Source organism: Lissotriton vulgaris, chromosome 2_1 (assembly GCF_964263255.1).
Source record: "Lissotriton vulgaris chromosome 2_1, aLisVul1.2, whole genome shotgun sequence".
NCBI lineage: Eukaryota > Metazoa > Chordata > Amphibia > Caudata > Salamandridae > Lissotriton > Lissotriton vulgaris.
Window position 1 is genome coordinate 124,754,360 of NC_141687.1, and position 18,152 is coordinate 124,772,511.

Consider the following 18,152-nt stretch of genomic DNA (forward strand, 5'->3'; position numbering starts at 1 on the left):
CTGTCCGAAGGAGTGTAGTGCAGGTGTTCACGGACAACACCACCGCCATGTGGTACTGCAACAAACAGGGCGGGGTGGGGTCGTGGACCCTCTGCCAGGAGGCTTTGCGCCTCTGGCAATGGCAGGAACATCAGGGCGTGACCCTGGTGGTTCAACACCTGGCAGGTTCTCTGAACGCCAGGGCGGACGAACTCAGCCGCGGTTCATGGTGGATTACGAATGGCGTCTGAACTCTGACGTGGCACAAGGTCTCTTTCTGCAGTGGGGAGAGCCTTGGTTAGATCTATTCGCCACCGAAGAGAACGCGCAATGTCATCAGTTCTGCGCGTTGGAATTTCCAAGGCGGCACTCGCTCGGAGACGCTTTTCGTCGCGAGTGGAGTTGCTGTCTGTTGTACGCCTTTCCGCCTATACCACTTCTGCCCAGAGTGCTGAAGATCAAGCGCGACCAGGCCCAAGTCATCCTTGTGGCTCCGGACTGGGCACGAAGGTACTGGTATCCAGAGCTACTCAGTATGTCAGTCGATCCCCCGGTTCGTCTGCCTCTTCAGGAGGGCCTTCTGTCTCAGCAGCAGGGGACGGTCCCCCACCCGAACCTGTCCAGTCTCCACCTCCATGCTTGGAGATTGAGCGGCGACAGTTGAGGCCATTTGACTTGCCTCCTGAAGTATGTAACACCATTCTGGCAGCCAGGCGTCCCTCCACAAAGTCGGTATACGCCTGCAGGGGGAACAGATTTGTGGCATGGTGCACAGCAAAGGCTGTGGATCCTCTTCTCTGCCCCTCTTTCTGAGGTTCTTCTCTTCCTTCTTTCTCATGCCCAGCAGGGCTCTGCTCTGGGCACTATCAAGGGCTATCTTTCTGCCCTTTTAGCCTTCTTGAGGCTGCCTGATCAACCATCTTTGTTCAAGTCCCCTATTGTAAATCGATTCCTGAAAGGCATCACACACACATTTCCACCTGTTCCGTTTGTGATGCCTCAGTGTGACTTGAATCTTGTACTTACATTTCTGATGTGCGCTCCCTTTGAGCCACTTCACAACTGTCCTCTCCGCCTTCTTACACTGAAGACTGCTTTTCTGGTTGCCATCACCTCTGCCAGGAGAGTGAGTGAGCTCCAGGCCCTCTCTTGTACTCCTCCTTTCCTTTCTGTCCATCCGGACAAGGTTGTGTTGCGTACTAAGCCATCTTTCCTGCCCAAGGTTGTCACGGCCTTCCACATTGGGCAGTCCATCACTTTACCAACCTTCTTTCCGCCACCGCACCCCTCTAAAGAGGAAGAGGGGCTCCACCTTCTGGACCCAAAACCTGCGCTCTTATTCTACTTGGATCGCACACGCCAGTTCCGGGTGGATGACCAACTCTTTGTTGGCTACGTGGGCGCTAAGAAGGGGAAGGCGGTACATAAGAGGACCATCTCCCGATGGATCATCTTATGTATCCAGGCATGCTACTCCTTGGCTAGAAAGGATCCCCCTGTTGGATTGCGGGCTCACTCCACCCGAGCCACGGCGACAATAACTGCCCTAGGCCGGGGAGTGCCCTTGCAGGACATTTGCCAGGCAGCTACGTGGGCCTCGCTGCACACGTTTGCAAGACACTATTGCCTGGACAGTCCAGTCTGGAGGGATGGCTTCTTTGGCTGTTCCGTCCTCCAGGACTTTCTGGTGTGATTATTGGTTCGCAGACCCGCCACCGGGGTTGGTATTGCTGGGGTATCTATTCTAAGGTAAGGAATCTATCACTAACGTGCCTCTTTCAGATGCACAAGTTACTACTTGTGTAACGATATATCTGTAAGAGACATTAGTTAGTGATAGATTCCTTACCGGCCCACCCATTCTCCCCGTTCTGCGACCCGATATCTAGGGTTAAGGTCATCCCCTTTCAGGGCCCTAGTTTCAATGGCACCACTGTTGGTTTTTAACATGGCTCAGCGCTTCAGGCGCGGAAAAGCTGTGTCTAAGAACTGACGTCAGCACGCGGAGGCGGCGTCTAAGTACTCCGACGACGTCATCACGGTGCCGACGACGGACGCGGAGTCGCAGACGACGCCAACCGACGCGCAAGGGTACTGCTACGCAAAACATTTCCGGATCCAGTCTGACACCTGGGGATATTCTAAGGTAAGGAATCTATCACTAACTAATGTCTCTTACAGATATATCGTTACACAAGTAGTAACTTGTGCTACAGGCTCATCTCCATGAATTCCCTTTAAAAAAGCCAACATTTTAAATAAGAGACCGTAAACAATGCACTTTTTTTTTTTTTGTTCTGGCCAACGTTCATTACTATTGGTAGATTAAAAGGTGTGCATGGTTTTTAATAGCTTAGAAAGCAATATGAAAGAAAGTATTATTGAGGTACCCTATACATTTGTTGAAGGTTTAAAACCGGTTGGGAAAATAAAGTTTTACTAGCCCGATTTCAAATTAAATTCAGCATAAGGTCTGCATTTGTTTTGTTAAATTTTTTGCAAACCAGACTATTGTTTTTTCTATGTTTAGACCGTTCTAATCTATCTAATTTCCTGAATTTGTAATACCATACTCGTAACAGGTGTGATAGTCTAGTGCACACCACAGGCTTTGTTTCCCCAAATTGTCTACATTCCATGTGATGATTTCAAAAACAGAATAGCGTTCCATTTTAAATATCTGAAGATGCAGTGTCTTTCATGTCATAGCAAATGACATAGCTACATCCCCTGATTGTTTTGTTCTTACCAAACTTGTTTTTCAACAGAGAATCCAGGCCAGAACTTGAACAGACTATTTCAGGAAGTACCGAAAAGGAGAAATGGGTCTGAAGGTACGTCCCAGATGTTTTTCTTTGAAGCCGTTATCGTGGAAGTGAAGTGTGCTTGTGTGTGTTTAATTACCACTGATAGTTTGATTCTGGCCTGGAATCTAATAGAAAAACAGACCGTGAGTATAAAACAATACACGGGAGGTATGTCATTTTGCTTCTGTATTCTGCTCTATGTGGATCTTACTGTTGCAGCTGCTCATTTCTCCAGATTATTATTACGGAATGCAAAGTTGTGCATAAAGCCGCGTTGAAGGAAGGGACGGTATATTGTATACATTTGATGGAAGACAATTAAGAGGTGGTCAATCTAAAGACAACCCTCTCATTTCAAGAAACAAGAACATTGTTTTCTTTATTATGCCTAATTACATAACACAAGTGTGGTGACCTCTTTGATAAATTCACCACATTTTGTAATTGTTGGTTGTACTTTTTCAGGCCCTTTGTCTCTTGTGGAGAAGTAATCAGAGATATATATATATATATATATATAATGACCTTTACATATACATATATAAAACATATTTATTTTTCAGAAAGGCACACATTCACTGGATGGTGTCATCAGTGATGTCACTGACCATGTCATGAGTGATGTAATATGTGACGTCATCAGCAGTGCATTACACGCACAAGTTATAGTGAGTCCAACTAACTATAACGTGGAATTTCAATGGTTTTATGTCAGTAACATTTCCAGCTAACTATAACTGGTGTGAAACCTATGGTTTTTTCAGTGAATTTCAAAGGTTTTTTAATAGCAAATTCCTAACTATATAAGACCTGAAAGCCCACCAGGAATCTCCAGTATGCGCCAGGGGACTGCATTGCAGAGAGGTGTAATGAAGCCACGACCCTTTTTACACCTCTCTGCTACGCAGCCCCCGTGCATGTTTGAAGAGGAGGAACTAATTCCCCCTGCATACTGGTGGCCCCTGGGGGCCAACTAGCCCACCTGGAACCTCCAGTATGCACCAGTGGGCTGCATTACAGAGGTGTAATGAGGTTATGCCCCTTGTTACACCTCTCTGCAACGCAGCCCCCTGCCGCGTTTGCAGAGGGGGAACTAATTCCCCTTGCATACTGCGGGTCCCTGGGGGCCAACTAGCCCACCAGGAGCCTCCAGTATGCGCCAGGGGGCTGCATTGCAGAGAGGTGTAATGAGGCCACACCCTTTTTACACCTCTCTGCAATGCAGGCCACTGGCGCGTTTGCAGAGGGGGGACTAATTCCCCTTGCATACTGGGGGTCCCTGGGTCATATCTGCCCAAACACCGATATTCCGAACGATTGAAAATGACTTTTCTTGAGAAACATTTGGATTTGGATTATCATGTCCTATACTTTGGAATTTTTGAAAGACTGACTTTGAGGATGCTATAAATTACTCAAGTCTGCCCGAATTGTGTGGGTAAAATTGATACCTAGTCACTTTGAATAAGAATGTACTTACGTCTCGTCTAACATTTGGAAGAAATATCTAGTTATATGACAACAGGATACCTACATAACTTGAAGGAAATAAGAATGCCCTGAAGAAGTTCTGTTGTACTGAACGAAACGTTTCGGCTGGCTGTGGTACATAAACTTAAGGAAAATAAAAGCATTTGAATATACACCAAGATTCAGCGCTTCAATAAGGACTCTAAGTGATATGATTTGATTGGACTCATTGTGCAAGTGGTGCTGTGCCAAACTTTGGAATACTCTCCTACTCTCTACTACTTACTCTCTCCTACTCCACTACTCTCAAATACTCACTCTCTACTAATTCTCTACTACTCTACTACTCTCTCTCTACTACTCACTCCCTACTACTCGCTACTCCCTACTACTCACTATCTACTACTCTCTACTACTCACTCTCTACTACTCTCTCTCTACTATTCACTCTTTATTACTCACTACTACTCTCTACTACTCACTCTCTACTACTCACTCTCTACTACTCACTCTCTACTAGTCTCTCTCTACTAGTCTCTACTACTCACTCTACTACTCTCTCTCTACTACTCACTCTAATACTCACTCTCTACTACTCTCTACTACTCACTCTCTACTACTCTCTACTACTCACTCTCACTACTCTCTCTACTGCTCTCTACTACCCTCTACCTACTCTCTATTACTCACTCTCTACTCTCTACCGCTCTACCTCTCTCTATTAGTCTCTACCTCTCTTCCGCTACCTCTCTACCTCTACACCTCTACCTCTCTCTACACTCACACATATACATATATATGCATATGCATTTATATATATGTATGTGTATGTATATATATATAACAAAAAAAACAACAAAAAGATGTTTTTTTTTTAAACAGCTACTTTTTTTTAAAACTGTCATTCTTTTTCCCCATGGTACGCTCCGCGGTACGCTCCCCCGCGGGCCCTTTTATGGCCCCCACATCAAACCTAGGGGGTCAAGGGGGGGTCTACTCTGCCCCATTATGGTCAATTCCCCCTTTGTTTTAGCCACCTCTTGTGTCTCGATCCTACCGATCCTACTCAAAAACCACTGGAGCACATATCTTGAGACATAGCAAAGGCACATCGGGCTACCAGTCCGTACAATTTTGCCAAGTTTGGTGGAAATCCATTCAGCCGTTCGGGCTAAAAGTGAGTTTGACCGCCCTATGGAAATTAACATGGGGAAAACACGTTTTGGGACCCCCCTTTTATCTCGGCCCCCGCTTCTCGAATACCCCTCAAACTTTCAAGGAAGGACCGGAGCTCCACGAGGCCATTTTGAGGAAATTTTCAGGCAGATTCGTCAACCGGTACCAAAGTTATTCCAAATAGAATTTTGAGATTTTGCATTGAAAAAAATCCTAACTATAACTACCTACTGGCGACCGCCAGTAGGTAATAAATATATATATATATATATATATACATACTGAAAAAAACATAGGTTTCAGGTCATATATAGTTATGAATTAGCATTTAAAAAACCATTGAAATTGCTCCTATATAGTTAGTTGTACTAACTATATTTCGCGCACCCGCAATCCACTGCTGATGATGTCACATATTACATCATTCATGACATGGTCAGTGACATCACTGATATCACTGATGACATCTCAAATGACATCACTATCACTGATGACATCATCCAGTGACTGTGTATTTCTGTAAAGTTTAAATATGTTTTACATATTGAAGAGTGAGTGGATGTATAAGTGTGTGGACGAAAGATTTAGTAGGTACATGAGTGAGTGATTAAATGTGTCTTACTGAATGCATGGGTTAGTGACTAAACTGTCTGAATGTGTGCATCAGTATGTCTGTTGTGTAAGCGACTGCATGTGTTGATCAGTAACTATATGAGAGGCTATATGTGTTATTGATTGGTTGCCCGAGTATTTGTATGGGAGACTCAGTTTGTGTGTGGGTAGCTTGCATATATAAATGACTATACATAAGAGCCACTGATTGTGCGAGTGGCTGTATGGATCATTGTGTACTTGTATCCCTAATTTTATAACAAAGTAAGTATGTGTTAGTATATGTTTGAATAAGTAAGGTGTTGTGTGTATAATTGTATAGTTGAGGAAATGAAAGTGTGATTGATTCTTTGCATGACTGACTAGATGTGTGAGTAACTCCATGGATGAGTGGCAGAGTGTGAGTGTCTGTATAGATGTTTGAGTGTTGTATTGATGAGTGACTGTATGTATGAGTGATTCTATGGGTAAATGTTTGGATGTGTGTATAGACCTAGCAATCAGTGTGTGCGTATGTAGTATTGGTATTGGTGTGTCAATGGTTTCAAGAATGGTAGTGTGTGTTTAACACTGGTTGTATCAAAGGTTATATTAGAGTGTGAAGAGGTGCATCGTATTATCACATGAATGATATCATCAGTGATGTGATCAGTGATGTCAATTGAGTTGTCATCAGTGATGTCATTTGAGATGTCATGTAATATGTGACATCATCAGCAGATTTCAGAGCTACCCTACCTCTAAACACTCTAAATTCATTATTTAAACTAAATTTTTTTCTCTGTTTTTCCCCGTGGTACGCATACCTGTACGCGCACCCGGAGCGCACTCCGTTGAGAAAACCTAGGGGGTGAGGGGGTGTCTACCCTGCCCCCTTTTAATCATTTCCCCCTTTTTTTTTCACCTCTTGTGTCTCGATTCTACCTAGACACAAGATGGCGGACTCTCCGGACTGTTTGGAATGTTGGCAGACACCCGAGAGCCAATCAGCTTTCCGCTCGCGCACTTCCGTGGCGCGCCGGGTGCGCTCCCTGGTATGCGTACCGGTAAGCGCTCGAAGCGCGCATATAGATATATATGTGTTTTTGAACTTACTTTTCATAAAAACCACTGGAGCAATTTTTACCAAATATTGAAAAGGCACTTCTGCGTACCAGTCCCTACAATTTTGCCAAGTTTGCTGTAATTCCGTTCAGCAGTTCGGGCTGTAGCCTTGTCTAAACATCCTATGGACAATAACATGGGGAAAACACGTTTTGGGACCCCCCTTTTTTCTCGGCCCCTGCTTGACGAATCCCCCCTAAACTTTAAGGGAAGGAGCAGAACTGAGCTGGCCAAAATTTTGGAAAATTGCACACAATTTCCTCAATCGACGCCAAAGTTATTTCCAATAGAATGTTGCGGATTTCCTATGGTAACTAGGTCCTAACTATATATACCTACTGGCGACCGCCAGTAGGTAATGCACATACACACTCTCTCTCTTTCTCTCTCTCTCTCCTCTCCTCTCTCTCTCCTCTCTCTCATTCTCTCTCCTGTCAGCTGGGTTTTTGTTTCGAAGTGTTGGTGGGGTGCAAATGATTGAGGAATGACATTTTGTTGATTACACGGAAAACAATAGTGAACTGTTAAAAGAAACTGCAATAATAGTAAGGTGAAGTTGTGAATGTATCTTTGCAGACAAGATACTCATCCCTTAATCTTGAACCCTTTTAATCAAAGGTACAATAAAATGGCTTGAGTGTAGAGGTTAGATCAGATATGTCCAATGTTGGGTACAGGAATACTAGATTCATCTTATGTAAATTTATTTCATAAAGGGCCTGCAGATCTGGCGTACATTCTGCCCTCCTTTACCCAATTTAAACTCCTCGCATTTAGGCATTTGTGATGGATACTTCGACAAGCAGATTCTTTACCTGTTTAATATCTTAAGCACCAGACTGATATGAAAACTTTTGGCTCAACTCCCATGCCAGTAGCGCGCGGTGGCTTCATCATGCCGCCAAAAGCGAGGCTATAGTGATCACTGGAACTGTCTACTGCTACTCTGGCACCATTTCCTTTTTTTTCATGAAGCCCTTGTACTCTGACCTGGAGCACTCTCAGTGGTTTACTCTCCATATTTATCTGCAGTGACAAAAATTCTAATTCTTGCGCACTCCATTAGTGAATTGACCTAAAAATTACAGGTTTGAGCTCTGTCGCACCTGTGACAGGCAAATGTGTATTACCGACCCCCATGAATGCTCTCTGGTGCTTTGGTTCCTGGCAGCCAGTACTGCATCATGCTTCCAAAAGCCAACAAGGAGTGCAAGGCCAAATTGTACATAGACTGTGCGTGACATGACCGTCGTCCTCAGGGTCGTTCCTAGTCAAAACCCAGATTTTGCAGCATGAAATGTCTTCTAGATTCACATGCTTTACACAATCCTGCCATCTAGTGCTTGTTTCCGAAAATGTTCTTATAGTCTTCAAAAGTTTTAGTTTGTAGTTTGGGAGTCGACCTGGGCAGAGCTCCTATATGATGTTGACTGTAATCCCACAATTGCCACGTGTGTGCCTACCATCCTAGATTCTTTTATTCTGCAGTTGGGAACTGAGTAGGCCTGGGCGGTAAATTCCGTTCCACTCGCGGAAATTGGGTAATTTCGCGTTCCTCGTAGAACGTGAAATTGCCCAAAATTCTACGTTTCGCTGCTTCGCAGAATTTTTTTCTGTTCACGTTCTCTAAATGCGTGTTTACGAGATATTTCCCCCCAAGCACGCAAACAGCGTGTTCGCGGAATTTCTGATGTTCGCAGAGATTTCTTACTGTTTCGCAGAGTTTTGCTTAGCGCAACTATGCAAATTCCGCGAACACCTAGAACTGAGGTGCATCGAATACCCCCAAAGGTTCTTTTTCGACTGAGGTTGTTAAAGAATCCTCATAAAAACTAAGGAAATCAGTAGAGGGAAAACAGATCGGTGCTCAACGCTCGAGAGTTTTCCGGGGGAGTTTGTCAGGAGGGATTGACATATGGAGAATGCACCATAGTCGTAGTAAGATCCCTGGGGTACCTCTGCACCATTTTATAGCGTGAACACACTCTACAAATTTTGCCCAAATTGCCACTGAAAATTCGCTCTGAATGACAAACAACCAGTCTGTATGTTCTTGCTTGCCTCAAGACCATAAGTCGAAGGACTGTTCCATGCTCCTATTTCAAGTCACAAACCGTAGTCCACAGGGACAAGATCCTTCGGGCACTTTGGATGAACACAGACATGGCTGCTCTGTTGGAGATGGAGAAACCTACGGGAGCTCCATCTATGGAGGAATGGTCTTCTCTGACAAAGATGAGGTAGAGATGCAAGAGGCCTATGGAGAACACCAAGACTTTAAAAATGAGGTATATGAGGTCGAACAGACACACCATAAATGCATAAGCCCACAGTGCCACATGCCCATAAGAAACCTGATTCATCCAAATAAGACAGACATATGTGCAAGCGGCTGAACCATGGTTCTTCCAATGATACCCCAGTGTCACTATAAGTGAAGCCCTTGGTGCTGAAGAGACTAACAGTGAAAGGAGCGGAAGGCACTTCCCATCCTACCAGGAAATTAAAACTCACTGATAAGGATACACCGAAAGGCGTCGCCTTGACTTATGAGAACAATCGAGTGAAGAGAGGGAAGGAGGGACCACTACCCTTGAAAGCAAATGTTTATGGAGAGCCAACCACTTCAAACTTGAGACTTCGAGAGAAAGAAAAGGGCATTGGAGGTCGAGATAAGAGAGCCTTATGAAGAAGACCGTCTTCAAGAACTCCCTTGAAAGAAGTTAGGCTAATAGGGCTTAAGAGAAGTATGCAAGATAAATTAATGGAGGAGCTGGAAGAAATACAGAGGTAAGTCAGTATACTGGTGTAGGGGGGAGAGGAGGAAGATATCTTCAGCTTTGATCCCAAAGAATTGGGAATATAGGAGCCCCAAAGGCATTTGCTGTCGGAGAACGTAGAGATCAACTCTCCTGTAGAGGAGATATCAGTCTATCATCCAATGTCTTCTCCACCCGATGACATTTCCACATAACAGATAGTGGTAAAAAATGGGGCAGATGCCAACGGGGTGGAGATGGGGGTAGAGGTAGAGAAGGGTAGGTGTCTCCTCGAGACACTTTACCTTGCATATAGCAGGAACCAATATCTTCTCATGCTTCCCAGCACTGTGCAGCAAAGAAGGAAGGGTTTTTCTCTAAGCCAGCGACAGTGAAGGCAGTAACGCCACAAATGAAGAAGAAATGCAGGATGTAAGAAAGTGGCTCTGTCTATACTGGACCAGAGTAAGTTACAGTGTGCACATAGTCAACAGTCTCCAGAGGAATGGCAGAGGCTAAAGTTAGATATAACCTTACTCTCTGAAGTGGTAGCTTGGTCGAGCAGTAAGGCAGTATCAGAGGACAGTGTAAAGCATTTGTTGTACACACTCAGTCAGCAAATGGTCTCACACACTCAAGAACTGAACTCTAGGCCAATTGTTTGTATAAAAATATATAGTTTTATTTTAGAACCAACAATAGGTATCAAAATATATTTTATCAGAATGAGTTACATTAGTTAAATACTTTTTAAATAGTCAATCGACCTTTGAATACAATAGCTTCAGTTGCAAAAGGCAACACAGTTTCAAACACAATGTGACATTGAGCTCAATGGGAATTTCTAGTTAAATGCAATTAGTTAATTAATGGATTACTTTTCTAATCACAGAACTGGACCCTAGATTCAGTCCTGGGACATCTCCTGTAAACAATTGAGTGAAAGCGTTTTGGTTACAGTTGTGATTTTTAAGGAATATTATTGTATTTTAAAAGTTGACAAGTAGAAACTTTTTCACATAGAATCACCAATGTTTTCCTATGGGAGGAAATTCACTTAGCAGGTAAGTAATGTTATTGTTACTTTTTCTTACTCTTTGTTGGATCCTGGAACCAGCCCTGGTGCATCTCCTGTAAACAATAGAAAGAATTTGTTTGTCATACAGGCGATTTTTAAGGAATATTTGCAAGTTTGGAAATTGAACACTTAGAAGATTTTCTGGTGAAAACCAGTCAATGGTTTCCTATGGAGGAAAATTGAGTTAACAGTAAATCACGGTTGTAATTACTTTTCAGGTTCAGTACTGGGCTGAAAGATACAGCACTATGTCCTCTCCTGATAACAGGTGAGTACATCGGAATTCGTTGTTCAGCTGATTTTAGATGAATATTTTAAAGTTTCAAAACTCCACACTTAGAAGAAATACTGAGTGAAACCAGTCAATGTTACCCTATGGAAGAAAGTGAGTTATCGGTTTTTGGGCAAGTACTCTACTGGCAGAGTTAAGGTTCCAGGGGTAGACTCAGGGGTCTCCCAGGGTCAGGTAGGTACCGTTGTTACACCCTCAACGGCACAGGGGCAGCCGGGTGCAGAGAGAAGAGGCCCAATGTTATCCTATAGACTAGAGGATAGTGGGCCTTCGGTTGGTGGCTGATAGCAGGTAGGCCATGCAGCTGTGGGAGCTGAGCTCCTGGTCACTTACACAGGGCAAGTGGGGAAGGAGAGTAGGGTAGTTGCTGCACTTCCAGAGGCACTCGGGCGGCTGGGTGCAGGGTGTTTTTGTGCTGTCGGGCGCTCAATGCTATTCAGTGGGAGACTTGGAAATTGAACAAAGGCTGCAGGCTCAGGGATGGAGATTCTTCAGGTGCGACCACCACTACGAGAGGTAAGTTGGGATCTTGGAGGATAGGTAGACACCCAGGGGCGCCGGGTGCAGGGATTTCTTTGGACGTCGGGAAATCTTACCCTCTACTGGTCGCGGTTGGAGTGGTCCCTGGTTGTGAGGCTGCAGGCGTTGTCAGGATCGTCGAGGAGGGTCTTTGGCACAGGTAAAGGGGTTTACCCAATATAGTCACTGGGACCTGGGTGCTTAAACGGTACATATAGAAAGGGGTCCCAGTACATAGAAACTTTAGATAAGAAATGTTGGAAAGTAAACGCAAAAATACATTTATAGCATAGACACACTTGGTATTTAATCACAGTGTTTGTTCAAGGTACAGAACATAGCGCAAAGAATCATTTCGTCCTCATCATAATAAAACAGTGCCCCAAGTAGTGAGAGGGTAAGGAGGGGTGGGTTGTGCATTGTGAGAAAATTAGTGTGGGATTTCAGCACAATCTAAAATGCAATATCAATTTTGAAGCTACAAAAAAATACATAACTCAACCCTGGCTTCACCTTAGAGCCAGCGACAAGAGAGGACATACAATGTTCGTATCTTATTTGGTTAAACTACATGCTGGAAACGCTTGTATGAATATCATGATTAGTTAGTTGCGCAAGCTGTTGAGAAGGTGGAAAATCAGTCGACGTTTCGACCCCAAAATAAATGGTAGGTAACCTTTGGGCCTTAGAACGGGGTCTTAATCAGGACGTGGGGGTGTGGCGGGCAGGCAACTCTAAGAAAGATACAGGGTAATAGGTAAAATAAGAAAATACAGCCTTAATCTGGAAATATCGTGAACAGCCCGAGGGCATTTACCATGGGGAAGACATCAAAGGTTGGGCCAGAGGGCTCCAATTCAGACGGGGCGCAGAATAATCTAAAATTACAAAGAATGAACTGGTATCTCAAATCTCACAAAGGTATAAATCAGACAGAGTACCGGGGTTTCATTCAATAAATACTCACTGGAATCAAAATAAAACTGTCACCAGAGAACGTTAATTAATATGGTGGTTATCGATTGCCAAGCAGGTCAAAATGAGTGCTATAAGAGACGGAGAAAAAAAAACAAAAGGCGCCATCAACGGCAGTGATGCAGGGGGCGGAACAAGTTGTAGGTTGCTTGAGGTCAAAGGGGCCTCAGAATACTCACATTGAGTGACAATCACTTCTAACGAATTAGGAAAGCCGCTGCAACGGTCGGCATCAACTGAAAATAAAGAGGGCAAGAAAATTGGAAACGATTGCTAAAGCCACAAATTAACCTTAGGACTTAACAGAATACTTAAAAACGGGGCAAGCCCCTAGGTACGAACTACGCTATGTTGGTCGAAATACCTTAGGGGTGGACCGTTGTACGATGTATTCGTGACCGCGTACGCCGTGGAATGAGCAGTTACCGGCATTGCGGGCTACAGCGGTTTAAGAAGCCGTTGCATGTGCACCTGCACGTTCTCTAACGTGTAATGCGTTCGCGGAAAACATGAAATAAAGACTTTGGCTTGAATGAATGTCTATGGCATGCGGATGTAAGCGGTTGTAATTATTAAGAAAAGTTTTCAAAATCGGTCATTGATTAGATCATCACAAGGAAGTTATGTATAACGTGCACCTCTTACAACATAAGGGTGAAGACGTTATTGAACAGTAATGGCCAATTAGTATTGGCAACACACGGGTAAGCATTGTGAAGAAATCAATCAAAACGCACATCTCTTCAATTACATGAATGGAACCGTTGAGGATGCGAAGAACAGCTTAAAAACAGTTTCAGATTCATTATTAAAGTTCGAGAGATATACAGTTTCACCATTGGATGTTCAAAAATATATCGTGATGGCACAACATGCATGATCAACAATTATAAATACATATGTTAATTCCACACTATTAGACGGTGTCTTTAAATGCAAACGCATACCTCTCCGGCACGAAGGCGTTGTCACTAGAGTGAGCTAGGTGTATCATCACTTCTATGTGATACATTGTAAACCCGTACCTCTCTAGCATGAGGGTAAAGGTGTTATGATGTAGGCGTACTTGTCATGGTAGGTCTATTCTGCTATGTAACGTTCCGGTGATTTGAGAAAGATTGGAATCCAGTCTCAGGCTTAGTGGTGGATCAGGTATGTACATAATCCCAACCCTTCCATTAGTGATCAATTATACTATGGTTATATAATGGCCATGTTGTTTGTCCCACCATATGGACCAAGTGGAAGGTAGGCATAATCTGTCATTACAGCAGGAAAGTAGGGCTGGTTTGAGATCTATCGCGTCAGTGTTGCCAATTGAGCATGACTGCTTTCCAATTCATTCAATCTGTTGTCTGGCCCACATACAGTGGGTCGCATGGGCATCTAATCACATAAATCACGTTCGTAGTGTTGCAGTTCGTGTACGATTTAAGGGCCACTGTGCGTTCGTTGTGTACGAATTCCTTGGCCTGAATCCTGGTATTGCATGCTTTACACAATCCGCATCTGTGGTGTCCAAGTATGGGTGGAAGATTCCACAGGGGAAGGACAGTTGGTGGTTGTGCTACTTCAAGGAAAGAATGGACTACGAGGTCCCTGATGATTTTTGCTCTTCTGAAGGAATGAAGGGGGGCCGAGGGGTGGGGGGGAAATTTGCTAGATATAGTCAGCTATCAAGCCCCAGTGTCTGTTTATGATTTTTTTGATGGCATTACTCTGTGTGGAAAACGTCGTCACACATATAATTCGTTTAGTTGATGGATCACTGCGTTCTTTGGGTTGTAGGAGACTCTCACGTGGGTTGTACCATGCACGTTTGCATGCTCGCTTAATTAGTCTTGCAGGGTAGCCACGTTCCAATAAGCGATCTGTAAGTTCCTTTGACTCACTCATATAGTCCGTCTTCATGGAACAATTCCTGCGGATACGCAAAAATTGTCCGAAGGGTATGTTATCTCTTAATCCCCTCGGATGATGGCTGTCATATTGTAAGAGGGAGTTTAGTGCTGCTGGTTTTCTGTACAGTGTTGTTAGGAGTGAGTTGTTTTCAACGAAGATTGTAATATCCCAAAAATCGATTCGTTCCTGACTTGATTGAAAGGTGAAGAGGATATCGGAACTCCTTCCATTTAACCAAGTATGAAAGTTGGTAAGATCCTCAGTACTACCCGTTCAGATTAGCAGGACATCATCAATATATCAGACCCACAAATCCACGTTCCCTCTGTACGGATTGAGATCATCAAATACGTGTCTCCTTTCATAGTCGTCCATGAAGATTATGGCCAGATCCGGGGCAAAGGTAGCCCCCATGGCCACCCCTTTGATCTGCAAAAAGAATTCATTTTGGAAAATAAAAACGTTTTTCATCATGGCTAGTTTGAGTAGGTCAATGATGAAGTCCATTGGAACAGGTTCAGGTGCCGTCCTTTGATTAAGTGCTCTCTCGATGACCTCTAATGCATCTAGTTGGGGTATACTAGTGTATAATGACACTATGTCAAATGTGACCAATAGTTGTTTAGTGGGGTCAAAGTTTCGCTCATCCACTAGGTAATTGTTTGCATTGTATCACGTAGATACGCCCGTGTGTTCTCGGTGATGGGTTTCAGTAAGTGGTCAACCTATTTGCAGAGTGGTTCGAGCATCGAACCACATCCGGAGACAATCGGTCTTCCTGGGGGGCTCATAATGTTCTTATACACTTTAGGAAGTGTATAAATTGTGGGTCGGCATGGATGGCTCTGATTGAGAAATCGGAATTCTTTTTCTGTAATGAATCCTTGATCCCTCCCTCTTTGCGTGACTTCAAGAATTTCAAGGGCCAATGTCTTTGATGGATCTATGGGGAGTGTTTTATAACTGACACCATTGTTTAGTTGTCTGTAAATTTCCTCCCTGTAATTGGATAAATCTTGCACCACTATAGCTCCACCCTTGTCCGCTGGTTTTATCATCACTTCCTTATTATCCTTGAGAGCATTCAAGGCAGTTTTCTCAGCTTTATCTGGATTGAATTTGGTGTACTTGCGTTCATCAAGCAGTTTTTCCACATCACGAGATACCACACTCTCGTATGCTAATTTTTTGCTGGTCATAGCGTGAGTGGGTGGGGAGAAATTCGTAGGTGTCTTCAAGCCAGTCACTGATGTTCGCTGTTGCGTTGTAGAGTTTCTAAAGTAATAGCGTAGACGGATTTTTCGAAAGAAACTGTATAATTTCGTTTTTAAGGCAAATTTGTGTAGCAGTGCTGTTGGAACATAGGAAAGGCCCCTGCCCAACACTTTGATTTCATCATCACTCAGAGCGTAAGTTGAAATATTCACCACTGGGTTAGTCGGAATGTTCAATCGGTTGGTCACCACCGGTAGACTTTTCGTTTGGTGGCGATCTCCCCATGATTCTCTGCTCGAAATGTCACTTGCTTCTGGGCTCGTCCTCTTCCCCCATCCCAGTCCATGTTGTTGGGTTGTTGCCCCCGTGACTAGTTTTTGCTGTGGCCTCTCGGCGGTCTCCATTGGCCTTGGCCCCGGTCTAAAAAAGACTGTTGATCAAAGAGATGTCCGTCACGTGCCAGTTTTTCAAGTTTCTTATTTTGTGTCGTAAGCTCGAAATCCTTCAAAGTAGCATCAAGGTTGGATAGAGCGTCCTTAGCATTGGTGAGGCTACTGTCACCAGGTCTTTGGGCACTGGATTCCGGGTCACAGTCGCCAGGGGGGCGTCCTCGGTGTCTTTGTTCACTCAGGCACACGCCTGGCTCGGCGGGTGCAGTGTGTGTTGGATTTGCAGTTCCTGGCTGGCACCAGGGGTTGTTGCTGTTTGAGCAGAACCACTGCTCGTGGGAGTCCCAGTCTTTAGATAAACAAGGCAAGCAGGTCCTCAGGGGCTTTCGAGGTTGCTGTCTGCAGGAGACGCCGGGGTTTAGCAGGAGCAGGTTCAAGGATCAACAGTCCTGTAGGTTCTGGAGTCAAGTCAGTTGGTGTCGTCCTCTTGTCAGCAGCTGCACTGACAGGTCTTCTTGTTTCATGTTCTTCTTGTTGCAAAATCGGGATCTGAGTAAGGAAGGTTCAGGGTGCCCCTAAATACTACATTTTGGAGCGTTACAGGTAGGGCAGGGACCAATGGGCCCCTATCCTGCTGCTCTCCTGTGTGGGGGCAGGGGGCGGAGGCAGGGGCCTAGCTCTGATTGGGGAGGGCTCCCCATCCTCAAGATGGCGGTAGCCCGGAGTTGTTTCACCTCGCCTCTCCCACCTGAGGGATGGAGTTAGCACAGGCTCGCACATCCCTTTCCTCACTTAGGGTTTCCTGCCTGTCTTCCTGCCAGAGTGGAGTCAGAACTGGTGGGGTCAGCTGCTGAGTACAGCAGTTAGCCTGGGGAAGCTCACAAAAGGCGGCATGCCTTTGAAGTTTCCCCTGCCCATCCTGGGGACGGAGGCTTGGCACCTCATCCCAGGATGTGCATTGTTTCAGGCCCTCGAGAGCTACAAGCTCTCGACCCAGGGGTCCAGAAATATGTCTGGTGGTATCATCCTCAGTAGCCACGCAGTCAGGACACTGGGAGTTGGTTAGGTTTCAGGGGGCATCTCTAAGCTGCCCTCTGTAGTGCATTTGGCATTAAATCCCACACTGACATCAGTGTGGGTTTCATATGCTGAGAAGTTTGATATCAAACTTGTCAGTCTTCAGTGTAGCCATTATGGTGCTGTGGAGTTCGTAGTGACAACCTCCAGCACCATATACTCTTAATGGCATCACTGCACTTACAGTGCCCAGGAATGGCCCTGGGTACTGTAGAGGCACAGGGCTCATGCTCTTGTGCCCTCACCACTGGCATAGTGCACCCAGCTAGAGGGGTGACTGATGTATGCCAGGGCACAGTGGTTTGTGGGCATGGCACACAGGGATGTGTGCCATGTCGACTCTTTGTTTAGTTCTGCACCAAGACACTCAGCCTGCAAAGGCAGTGTGTCTGTGTCAGTGTACAGGACCTCTAAAGGTGGCACAGTAAGTGCTGCAGCCCTTTGGGGCCTTCTCTGGTCAGGGCACCTGTGGCCAGAGATGCCAATTTGGTTGTAGTTTTGGGGCAGGAACACAGGCCCTGGGAGCCTGATTGGCAGTGACCCAGGGCACACCAAGTCAAAGTGCATCAGAAATCTAGCAAAAAGGGGGGGGGGGGTTTAGAAACCCACAATATATTAAATGCCATGTAGAACCAGACTCCTGTATGCTTTCCACTTTAAGAAAGAAAGAAAGAAATATCCCCAGCGTCCATGGGCCCCCCACCAGACAAAGAAAGTAAAAGAATGAAGGCTGTAGGAAGGAAAATTGAGAGAGCTGCAGCCACACAGTGGTGAATCGCCAATCGTAATGCATTGTTA

The 18,152-nt window shown here is 44.8% G+C and overlaps 1 protein-coding gene across 3 annotated transcripts in view; it reads left to right on the forward strand.

Annotated features, from left to right (window-relative positions):
- CUX1 (cut like homeobox 1) overlaps positions 1-18,152 on the forward strand; it is a 1,218,817-nt gene that overhangs the window by 847,297 nt on the left and 353,368 nt on the right. For 2 of the 3 annotated variants that reach the window (XM_086954570.1, XM_086954568.1), the window contains exon 16: positions 2,748-2,813. The exons of the other annotated variant lie outside the window; for it this stretch is intronic. In XM_086954570.1, the coding sequence (XP_086810696.1) occupies positions 2,748-2,813 (66 nt within the window). The remainder of the gene's footprint in view (positions 1-2,747; positions 2,814-18,152) is intronic. 3 annotated transcript variants of the gene reach the window in all.